General features: G+C 40.9%; 1 protein-coding gene across 1 annotated transcript in view; it reads left to right on the forward strand.

Annotated features, from left to right (window-relative positions):
* The first annotated feature begins 947 nt into the window (after positions 1 to 947).
* PMFBP1 (polyamine modulated factor 1 binding protein 1) overlaps positions 948 to 12270 on the forward strand; it is a 50595-nt gene continuing 39272 nt past the window's right edge. The window contains exons 1-3 of the mRNA XM_008702532.2: positions 948 to 1842; positions 4411 to 4482; positions 9373 to 9528. Of these exons, the coding sequence (XP_008700754.2) occupies positions 4432 to 4482; positions 9373 to 9528 (207 nt within the window). The 5' untranslated portion in view covers positions 948 to 1842; positions 4411 to 4431. The remainder of the gene's footprint in view (positions 1843 to 4410; positions 4483 to 9372; positions 9529 to 12270) is intronic.

The following is a 12270-nucleotide window of genomic DNA, read 5'->3' on the forward strand; positions in this document are numbered from 1 at the left end:
TTATACAAGGAGCATCCCTATCAATTCATGGTCCTCACATATTTTTAAAAATAGAGGAAACATTGAGCATCATCTCATTATTTCAATAATTAAGAGCCCTAGAACTGATCACACTTTTTTCATTGGTAGATTGTGGAACATTGGAGAAAAATCTAAAACCCAGCAAGAATAAAGGAAAGACTTATGGCTGAGTGTAAGTAAACCTATTGGTTTTGATTAACCCCCAGGGATTACTTTAACTTTATTTCCTAAATTTTTTTCCAGTGTTATTGAGATATAACTGACATACAGCTCTGTATAAGCTTAACGTGTATAGCATAATGACTTGATTTACATATATTGTGAAATGATTACCATAATAAGCATAGTTAACATCTCATATAGACACCAAAACAAAACCAAAAAAAAATGCTTTTCTCCTTATGATGAAAACACTTAGGATTTACTCTCAACTTTCAAATAGACAATACAGCAGTGATAACTATAGACATCATGTCGTACATTACATCCCCAGTTCTTACTTCTCTTATAACCAAAGTTTATTTTTCTAAAGCTAATAGTCCATCCCTACACCCAGGCAGTTAATTACCAGTTCCTTAGGGAGAGAGCTAGTATCAGCAGTCTGTGGTTATGGCATTAGTGTAACCTCATGTGGGTAGATGATGTATAAAACACTAACACGTGTTTACCATCCTGCCCACTCAACCTGTACTTCATCGAATTCATTCACATGTACTCTTTTTCCTTCATCTTCCAAAAACTAAACAAAGCCTCTCTGAGTTAGGAAAAAGGAAAGAGAGGGGAATTTGAGCATAAGCAAGAGAATTAGACCCTCGTGAGATTGATGATGTGGACAAGAGTCAGGGAAACAATAGAATCCCAGATAGGCTTAGCAAATGAGGGGCAGAAAATACTTTTGATCAATACCAGGAATGGGGGACAGGAAAGTGAGCAAGATCTTAGGATTCTATACCCTTCTTCTCAACACCTTTCCAGGCAAAACACAGAATGATGTTAGGGCGGGCCTAAGAAGAGATGGCCTAAGACCAATCTGACGTGTGTGTCTCTCTCTCTGCATTAGGAGTGTCCTTGGAGAATGAAAGAGGGTCAGCAGCACCAAAGCCCACAGTATGAGAAAGATGCAGTACATGCAACCTGTTGACCAGGACACAGACATCTCAGTGTACTCCAGCTGGGAAACATGCCCATAACCATGGACCAGAGCCACCTCTGATGCCAGAATCCAACCTAGAACCCCAGAATTTAAGTGTACTCTGAAGAGACCTTAAAAAGGTAGAAGGAATCATGAATTATTTTTAACCTGAAAATGATGGCACCTTCTCAGAAAAAACTAAGATTCTGCTTTCTGCCATTTGGTGAAAATGGGGCTCAGTAACCAGATGGAGTAATAGAAAAACAGTTGCTTTTTCTGTGCACACCTGAGTTCATACCTACTAAACTAGTCACTCACGTAAGGTAAGTTTCTTGGGAATCTATAAGGTGCTGTGAGTGTGGGCTGAGACCTACTGGGAGGCACAAACATCACCTAGATGCTCTGACCAAGTTTCTGTTTTCACTATAATTGTTTGTTTTTCTGGTCACAGCTGTCACCAAGGGAAGGCTTGCTTGGGGGGGAAAGGCAGCATAACTTTTGAATACAAGAAAGCATTTCCCTAGGCAGATGCAGCAGAATTGGATATGCCAATGGAAGAGATGGGGCATGAGGAAGTGAAGGTCTGAAAAGCGATGCAGGAGACAGCGCCACAGAAGACACAGAATAAGGGTTTGAGAAGAGAGAAGACATTCAAGTGCTAGACCCAGAGATCAGTATCTACGGATCAGGTAGGGAGCCCCTCCCTCCGTAATGAGTTCTCTCCTCCTGCCACACTCCTCAGAGAGCATAGTGAAGGCTCACATGACCATTTTATAAAGCGTTTGAGGCTCCCTCAAAGCACTCTTCCTTGTCCATCTGGTAAACATTACTGTCAAATGCATTGAAAATTTATCATATAACCCTTCCATTTTTTTCATCATAAGCACTTCCAAATTGCCCACTGCTGTTGTTAATGATTCACAGGATTCCCAAGTCTCCCTCATGGAACACAACTTAGTTCTCTCTTTTTTCTTATCACTCACTTTAGTTAGTAAAGCCCAATGTCTTTTCATGCAAATATGAGAGCCTCTGCCTTCCATTTTTCCTTCCAAACACTTTTGGCCCTTGCAACCGTAGCTGTGTAATTCCGAAGTTGATGAAGTCATCACAATCTAGACAGTCATTTTTCTGTCTTTGAGATAAGATTTCACTTGATTTAAGAGCCATCTCCTGACCATCCTGTAGGTCTGCCTGTAGAGGAATATTATTCTCAAGGATATATTTGTTCCATTCCAACTTTTGTGTGATGCTTGGGCTGAATTCATGGTTCCAACCAGAGAAAGATGTACACCAAGGTAGAACATTGAATCAGTAAGCCTTAGTGCTAGAAAAGACAATGGTCATTTAATACACACACACACACACACACACACACAAACACACAGTTTTTAGAACCAAGAAACAAAGCCTTGGAGAAATGAGTGCTTTCTTTCCCAAGGCCACTCCTTGACTTAGGTGCTAAACCAGGTTTAAAAGCTTGGTGGCCTAGAGCCCAGTTTAGTGTTTCTATGCCACACTATTTTTAATCTTCTCATTTGCCTAGTGCTGTAGATTAAATGTTTGTTCCCCCCCGCCCCGCCCTCCAAATTCATGTGTTGAAATTCTAATCCCCAAAATGATGGTATTAAGAAGCGGGGACTTTGGGAGGTGATTAGGTCAAGAGATGGGAATCCTCATGAAAGGGATTAGTTCCCTTATAAAGAGACTACAGATCACTCCCTTAACCTTTCAACCATGTAAAGTCACAGCAAAACAAAACAAAAAGCAAACAAACAAACAAACAAAACAAAACAGCTGTCTCTGAAGTGGGTCTTCACCAAATACCTAATTTTCTGGCAACTTGGTCAGGGATTTCTCAGCCTCCAGAACTGTGAGAAATTTCTGTTGTTTATAAGCTACCCAGTTTGTGATATTTTGTTATAGCAGTAGGACCGGCTAAGACACTATTTGTGACATTCACCGACATTTCCTTTAAAGCATAAAGGAAGAAGGCAGGCATAGCCATGTGACTTGTTTTGGCCAATGAAATGTAAGTAGAAGTGAAGTGTGTCACTTCCACTTTAAGAACCTGTGTGTTCCCTCTCTGCTGCCATGGCAACAGGCAACATACCAGATGAGGTTCTACCAGCTGAAGAGCAGCTCCAGCTGACTCATAAAGGACATGTAGCACAGTAAGAAATAAACTTTCTTGGTTTTAAGTCACTGAGATTTGGGGGTTGTTTGTTACTGCAACGTCACCTGGCCTCTCCCAACTGAATAGGCCTGAGCTACATTCCCATTCCCATGATGCGTCTCTGTGCACAAAGACTAAAGAGGGTAAACAATGCAACACATCAGAACACAACCCCACAAAACATTCCAAATTCCATGTCTCACCAGCATTCTTTCTTCCTCTTGGCTTATATTAGGGGTGGGGGATGTGGTTCATTACAAAGAATGAGTATTTTGATAGCTTCTCATTCTTGGAACTATTCTGCAGGTAAGTGCCTGGCGGAAGTTTCCTCTAGTTGTAGAGTGAAAAACATAATATTAGATTATTTTAGTAAGTCAGTGCATTATGACCTGAAAAGCATCATCTTATACTTGCACACATTCATGTGCAAAAATCCTTGGTTTTCCTTGAGACTTTTTATGTGGATAATTCTCAGCACTCTGCAAGTTTCGTAACTTTACAAGCACCGACATTACAGTAACCTGAGGCTTTGAAAAAACCACATCATTAGGTATTTCCAAAGTAACAGTTATAAATTAATGGCAGCTGCTCAAGAAGTAGTAAAACAGCCCGTGTGACCTTGGGTAAGTCACTTAGCCTCTCTGGACTTCAGTTTCCTCCTCTGTAAAACAAGGATAGTAATAATAACTACTTCCCAGGGTTATCCTGAGAAAGAAGGTGGGTTGTGCACATTCTGTCTGGTTCATAATTAGTGCATAATGTTAACTATATTTGAGCCATTGAACACTTAGAATAGAAAGTAAGATCATCTCAGAATTTTGCTTTCCAAGAAACTGTGAATTCAGAAATAATTTAGTCCACCAAGTGTCGGTTTTTGGGAAAAGATGTAAATTCTTGGTTCTGTCTGTCTGGTGAAGGTGTTAACACACTTTTGAAAACACAGATGGACAGACAAGTAGGTATCGCTAACAGTTCGGGAAATTTTTCCAAGCTCCCTGCTGAGAGCAAACATCCAGATGAGAAAACCTTTAAAGGGCCAGACTCATTTCTACTTTTACCATTTTAAATTCTTGGACTTTTGCAGGTTTATAACAAAGCTCAGAAAATGCTAAAGCTTAAAGGAGAATTAAGAGGTGCCAAGGAAATGAAAGATGAGGTAAGGCTCCTAACTCTCCTACATACATGGAGTTGAACCTGTGTTACAATGAACTTCTTTTCAAGTTTCACGATTCAAAATTCTAGTAATAAGCATCCCAGAATATCACAAAGGGAGGTGGGCAGCAGACCATATCATTTAAGAGCCCAGACTTGAGCTAGGTTGGTCGGGGTCCATATCTAATGGAGGTATAATATTGGGCATGTTACTTAATTTCTCTGAGCTTCCTTTCTCTTACCTAGAAAATATGAATAATTAACACCCATTTCAAAGGTTTGCCGTGAGGATTAAGTAAGATACCACATGTAAAACACTAGTTCTTGGGACATAGGAAGCATTTAAAAGATAGTAACTATTGTTGCCAACATTGTCTCTTTATCTGGAATGCTATGGAAATGAAGTGTTCTAATTAGTCTAATATTTTGATATTAGACTAATATAAACTGTATTTATCTATTCCCTGCCTCGTTCCAGAAAGCATTTAAGGGGGATGTTTAGGTTAGTATAGGATTGTCCCACGTGACATATGCTTTTAACAGCCCTCCTATCAAGAGATGAACTGTTTCTAAAAGAGGTGTTTCAGCTCCTTTCCTGCTGGATTACTGGAGGGAGCTGTACAGGATTTGCTGCATATTCTGCAGGGAACAAGGATCTGGTATGGGTTTTCTAGAAGGGCATTTCTTCATTCAATTGATATCTTTGGACCACATTCCATGTGCCAGGCATTGTTCTAGAGGCTGAGGATAAAGCAGTGAACAAAACAGAGAAAGATCCATGTTCTTATGGAGCTTACTTTCTAGTAAAATAATTTCTCCCGAGGATATGATGGAGAAAAGTACGTAGCAACTGCCCAAGTGCCAATAAAAATCAGCCCATATTCCATAAGTGGCTGACCACTGCCACATGCCATGTGTATCCTGAACTGTATATTTATGTAGTGTGCCAATTTTTAAAGAATTTAGAACACAATAAAATATACTCATTCTTCACTAGATGAACAAAATTGGTTCCAAAATTTTTGCTCACGGGCAAAACCTTGTATAAATGCCCATTAATTCCCATTATAAGTAATCAAAAACTGCAATGTTTCTATTGATGGAAAAGTAAACTCAGGAATCAAGTTAGTAATATTGATAACACTGCTTGAAATTACTGTAGATAACTGTAAACTCTTATTACACAAGTAAAATATAAAAATTCCTGAACCAATGATAATTTTTAAGGTTTTGTGCTTTGTAAAACATACCTCTCACAAGAAATTGATACAGGTTGAATGGTAGTAGTGGTTAAAAGTGGTTTTCCATTGTTAAAGATTTGTCTTTAGCCTCAGATAAAGATAATTTCCCAAAGATGATGACTTTTATGGTGTTGTTGGTTGACTCCAAAATTACTCTGGAAACCGCCACCCAAGCTTGCTTGTTCAAGTGCCAAATCCTTGATGGAATGCTGCCATCTTAAATCCTTGTAACGCTCTTGACTTCTGGGAGTGCTTCTGAATCCTAAGCCTCAGTTTAACATCAGCTTCCTCCAAGAAGCACAAGACTATCTGTCAATATTTTGAAGTCTAGAGCAAAATTTCTTCCTATCTTTGGAAATGTATGTTCAAGAAGGCATGCTCTTTGAAAAAGATCCATTGAATCAGAACAGAAAATTTGCTTCAGTAAACAATCTTCCAATAACTATCATGATTGCAACTGTGGTAGCAGCAGTCACCATTTTACCTGTGGTTGGTAGCTACTGCTGATGTCACAGTCCTTCAAGGAGTGACCAGGTCCCAACCTCACATAAGAAAAACTGGGGTGCCTAAGTGGATAACTTACATAAGTGAAAACTCACCTAGCAGCAGAGGCTTGTGATTTCAGCCATCGTTAATGACTTCACATCGAGGACAGGATCAGATGGTGCCTGAGGGTCAGCATTATGACTCTCAGCTCCGCTCACACCCCAGTACTGGTTACAAAGCTTTGATTGATGAAATGTCAGATTAAATCAATTTCTGCCGCATATTGATACTCAAAAGACATCTGCCTGGAATTTAGCCTTCATAAAGTAGATAGGATTAGAAATAGGGTACAGTGACCTCTGTGCAAGATATTAGCAAGAAATTAGGTTTACTGGAACCTCAGAAACACTTGCCTTTCTGAGGTGAGCACATCCTCTTCTTACAGTAAAAAATATTTTGTTGTGCGTGGGAATCACTTCATTGCTCTCCCAGCATTTTCAAGCCTGTTCTGATGAATAAAAACCCCTGTATGATTTGGACTTTTGGAGTGAATGGTTAGGTTTTGATTTCAAAAGCAAATTTCTTTTGACATCCAACAAAACGCATTTGTTATTCAATTGGTTTACGGAATCCTCAAAGAAAGAATTATTTATTCCAAGCCTCTTGTTTTCTGAATGAAGAAATTGCCTCAGAGACTCTGAGTCAATGCTAATGTCCAAATTAGATGAGATCATCTACATTAAATATCCAATTCTGAAGTCCTGTTGGTGCATTAGAATGGGGGCAGGCAGGCTTCTGTTCAGAAGACATCTAAAACTAGAGGGAGAAGGGTTTTTTATTGGCCTGACGAGAGAGGGCATTTAGCTTTTAAGTTGGAGAGGCTCAAGTTGTATATCATTGCTACTTTGTTAATGAGTCTACAGTGTGCCAGGCTCCATATGGAACAATCTGGTGACACGGTCCTCACTTTAAGATGCATATATTCAGCATTAAGGCAAGAGTATAGAGCATTTGACACTTCCATAGACCAGGCATTGTATTGTCACCTAATCTGCTCATAGATGCCAAAGAAAGAGTCTTATGGCAAGAGGGGAGGAGATCCCTAGGGTCCCCAATCCCCAGAGAGCCTCTATTCCCTATTTCCAGTGTGGCAGCAATGAGAAAAGGCATTTAAAGCACTAGAATCAAACTGCTGCTCCTTGTTGGGTCAAGGATTTTGTTTTCTAGTTAGAAAACAGTGTCCATACACCTTTTTTTTTTTTTTAAGCTGCTCTACACACATTCTCTTAAGAGAGTCCCTGGTAAATTGTAGTAATGGTAATTACATGCTTGGGGCAGTTGACATACACTGTTATTTTTCTGAAAGTAAGGAATAAGGGACAGGAGCAAGAGAGGAAGAGAGAGAGTTTTGAGATAATGAAATCCTTTTAATGACAGAGCTGCCGTTAACCTAATTAAACTGTAAAGTGGTAAAAAAAAAAAATCCAGGTACTAAATGGAAATGAAGAAATAAATCAGCTGAGACAGCAGCACTTCTGGGAAACCTTCTGAATTCCGAATACTCTGACATTGCGGTGTCCGATTCTCATGGCTATCCTCTGGCCCCCCTCGGCCTTGTGCAGAGGTCTCTTAAACTGACCTGTCCAGTAAGGCTTGATTTACGATATCCATATCAGGTCTTCAGCTCCCCTGGGAATGAGTGTTATGTAGCTCATATATTTAAGAAGCCAAAGCAATCAGTGGGATATGGTGGCAGATCACTGGCTACAGGGTCAGAAGAGCAGAACTCTCCTCATTCTGCTGCTAACCAGCTACGAGACCTTGGGCACCGCCGTTTGGATCACTTTACCATTTCTGTGCACCCATGGCTTCTTGTGTGCTTTTGCACCTGAAACTCTCTTAGAAGAATTGCCCTTGGGCTATTGGGGTCACTTTGCTCGTAAGAGCAGAGAGCTGGAAGTCCTTGAGAGCTTATATCCCAAGGGGCAGCCCTTAGCCACTGACTGACTGATAATGAGTCTGACAGACCAGCTTTTGCAACTAATCAAGACAAACTCTGAGGTGTAGCTTACACTCCAGAGTTCCCTGTGGGATCAGGCTAAAGCTACTGCCTGCAGGACTTTGTTTGAAATCATGCCCTTCGTTGGTTTCTCCCTCTTTCCTGTCCTGCTTCCTCCACTTCCTGGTTAATTTCTCTTGGGAGCATTTCTTTAATAGATGCCGGGAATCCTGGCCAAAGAGCCTGCTCTGGATAATCTAATCTAAAGCAAGCATCTACCATAAAAGCAGCAGCCTCAGTTCCAGCATCTAAAACTCAGAGGTGGTAGGACCTGTCCTCTTGAGTGTTATGAAGAGTCTGCACAGTGATAGGACTAAAGCACTGGACAGGTTCACAAAGGGCTTCCTCATAATCTCTTTTCATACCGTGGCCACTCACAACACTGGGAGTGGAAGGTGGCGTCCTAGTGAGATTGGGCACCCTCTTTCTTACCACAGCTCTACACCTCCAACCCCACCCAACTTGGTATGCTCCACACTCTCTATTTTGATCTCTATCATTAATTTCCATTCTGACCTACCTGTAATTAGCTAATCTTTTTCACTTGTAATCAAAGACAGATTATCTTATGCAATCAGCCCAGGGATTTTACTTTTATTCTCCTTCATGTACATCTCCACAGAGATACACAGGTTCACGGGTAAGGGAGGTCTTTTGGTTTAGTGGGTAGAGAGAAAGTTAAGGCACTTCAGAATCCACATCAGCTCCTTCACTGATTCACTATAGTCCTGACAAGTTCATTTGACATCTCACTATGCTCATTTCATCAGTGGCAGAGCCATTAATATTTATAGACAGTCTGCTAGGTGCCTGGAATTATTCTAGGCACTGACTTCCTCTTGAAAAACAGGGGAAGTGTCTGTGATGTACCCACAGCAGTGGGTGAAGATTAATTAATGTAAATAAGTAATTGTCTGAATAATGCAGAGCACTCAGACACCTCGCAAATGGATACTGTGTAAATGTTATACTGGATGAGTAATAACAGCTAAGAGTTGATGGACAAATTTCCAGCAAATTTAAAGTCTCTGTCAACCAGTTAAGTGAACGAAAGTAAGCATTTTCTTGATAGTTTATAATTGATGCTTTTGTTTTTCTGACTGTCTAGGTGGGGGAGAGAGACAGAGAAGTGAGCAGCCTGAACAACAAGCTCTTGAGCCTACAAGTGGACATCAAAAATCTGCATGATGTCTGCAAGAGACAGGGGAAGACCTTGCAGGAGAACCAGCTCTGTGTGGAGGAGGCGATGATGAGCAGCAACCACGTAAGGGATTCAGCAGCTGCTACCCATCTCTGCTCCCTCGACTTCCCCCTCTGTTCCCTTGGGCAGGAACAATAATAGAAAATTCTTCCACTAGTCATTCAAGAGCATTATTGAGCAAGCAATGAGAGAGAATGAAACACATGTACCCAATAACACACACACACACACACACACACACACACACACACACACACGAAAACCCCATTCCTGCCCTCAGGATTTTTTCATTTAGCTATCGCCAAGGTCATCTACATTTAGGCCCTGTCTTTTCCTTATCTGGCCTTTCACACCTGGATTTGCAGCATCTGAGGCCCATTTGCCCTGAAAAGACCAAATCATAGTTATATAAGGAGAGTAGCATCTCCTAATGGATTTTAGACAAACTTCTAAGTCAACCATGAAAATAACAACTGTCCCACTTGCTCAGAGGTGTCACTGCTCATCAGTGCAGCAGGTGATCTTTGTTGCCCCTTAGGCAGCTCTCTGCCTACAAGCTTTCCTTCTGGATGCAGGAACCCAAACAACCAAACACGCTTAAATGGGGAATGGCTAATGCCCCCAAAATCAGCCCTCTACCAATGGAAGGGAGGTGGTTAAATAACTTATCACTCTTTTTTTTTTTTTTAACTTATCACTCTTGCCCCACAGTCATAGAACACTCCAGGCATACTCTTTGCTCTGCCCTGACGTTCCTCAACAGGACCCTGCACCAGCTGCCCACCGTGGGAACCAGCTTGATAACGCACCCTTCCGCAGCTCTCTTCCTTCCCTTGTCTCATTTCTCCACCCGCCTACCTGAGTTTCCCGAGATCACTTCCCTCATAAACTCCTACTTGACACTGTCCCTTGCCACAGGGCTTGTTTCCAGAGGTGTGCAAACCAAGACACTCACTAACACTTGTGCTGCGCATGTATAAACAGTGGCACGATCATCCTCTTCTGGCATGATCATCTTTTTTGAGCTAATACTGACCTGTAGGCTAGGCAGTTCATCAGCTGAGGCAGCTTCATTTCAGCCTGAGGTTTTCTCTCTTTGGAAACTCTAGTGCTAGGGTCTTTAAACCAGTCTCTAAATGTATCCCCATAAGCAGGGGAGCCAGCTGGGAAATATTTTCCCATAGCTCTCTCCAAACTTTGGATTTGCAAGAATGCCTTACTTGCAGTCTTCATTTCCTTTTAGGGACTTGAGTCCTTGGCAAACACGAAGCAGGTACTGGCTGCACAGACCTGTCTCCAGACCCTCAAGTTAGCCTTAGCTGCTGCGTAAGACTCCACTGTCCTCCACATCTGTGGTAAAGGATCTGGTCTCTCTTATTTGGGTCTGTTAGAGTTCTTCCAGGACTTACCACCTCCCTATAGAAACCCCAGATTGGTCTTCTGCAATGCCCTAAAAATGTTACCGACAAAGCAATTCCACCTTATCTTACTGATAAGATCTTACTCCTTGCCCCAGGAGGTCACAAACAGAAAAATCCATTGGTTTTCCTAAATGGATTTCAGGAAGAATATTATCATAATTTACTTCTTTCTAAATATTAACATTTTAGTATATTTTCACCATTGCTGTCCAAGTTTATTTATTCCCCCAGTCAGGGAAAGCCATGTGGCTTATAAGGTACCTAGCAACTTGGAGGGAGAAAGGTATTAAATCCCATTTTATTATTCTAATTGCCCAGAAGAAGGTCTAACAGCTTGAAATAAGCTTTAAAACAGGCTCTTTTTTCCCTAGCACTTAGTGCAGAATTTAAATTGCAGACTACGCATACAAATACACAATTAGATGTAGACTTATACTCATCCACTCAGAAAATCCCTGCAAGATCTGCCCTCTACAAGGAAATGTAATATGGGAACAGAGGGGAAACCTGAGACTTTCTGGAATTTTTGACTAATATCTAACAAGGATCTGGAGAAGTGAGCCAGAGGTCATAGTTCAGAACTACAGTTAGGAGAGAAAATTAAAATACTACATCAGATGTTATGTGTAGGTACAGGGATGGCAGGCAGGAGGTGAGTAACCTTGTAAATCAAGAATATGTTATGCTCCAAAACCCAGAAACAGAGATAGGATGAGGGCAAAGCAAATGAGGTACTAGGGTGCAACATTTACAGGGTACTTACTCCCCAGGTGCCAACTCTGTGCTTGCCCCACCTTGAGATGGAATGCCTCCCCAAAATTTGCACCTCGCTTGCGCCATTGTAGTCCTGACCCTGTTGATGAACCAGAAGAGTGCCTCAATTAAAGTGAAAGGAGAAAAGAACAACAGAGATATCATAATAAAAGGATGATCAAATCAGAAAAAGAAGGGTCTCTCTAAGCAATTCCCCAAACCCCTTTGGCCCTGGTCATGGCATGGGGAGAATACCCTGATATTTAGTACAGCCCAGATTATCAAACTTATTTTTGAAGTGGATAAAAGGCACAGTTCTTAGCATAAAACTATGTAAAGAAGTTTGATTTCTGAAGATAAAAGTCACTAGTCAAGTATGGGTTAATACATTCTTGATGGAATTTATGACACAGAAATATCACTTGGAGTCATTGGGAATGAAAAAAAAATTTTTTTAAGTGAAACTGCTAAATGCCATGTGGGATCTGAGATTGGATACTAGAACAGAAAAAAACAAACAAACATTAGTGGAAAAACTGATAAAATCCAAATGAAGATGTACTTTAGGTAATAGTAAACTACCAATGTTAATTTCCTAGTGGGACAAATGTACCACGATTATGTAAAATGT

This window comes from Ursus maritimus, unplaced genomic scaffold, assembly GCF_017311325.1.
Source record: "Ursus maritimus isolate PB19 unplaced genomic scaffold, ASM1731132v1 scaffold_19, whole genome shotgun sequence".
Classification (NCBI taxonomy): Eukaryota; Metazoa; Chordata; class Mammalia; order Carnivora; family Ursidae; genus Ursus; species Ursus maritimus.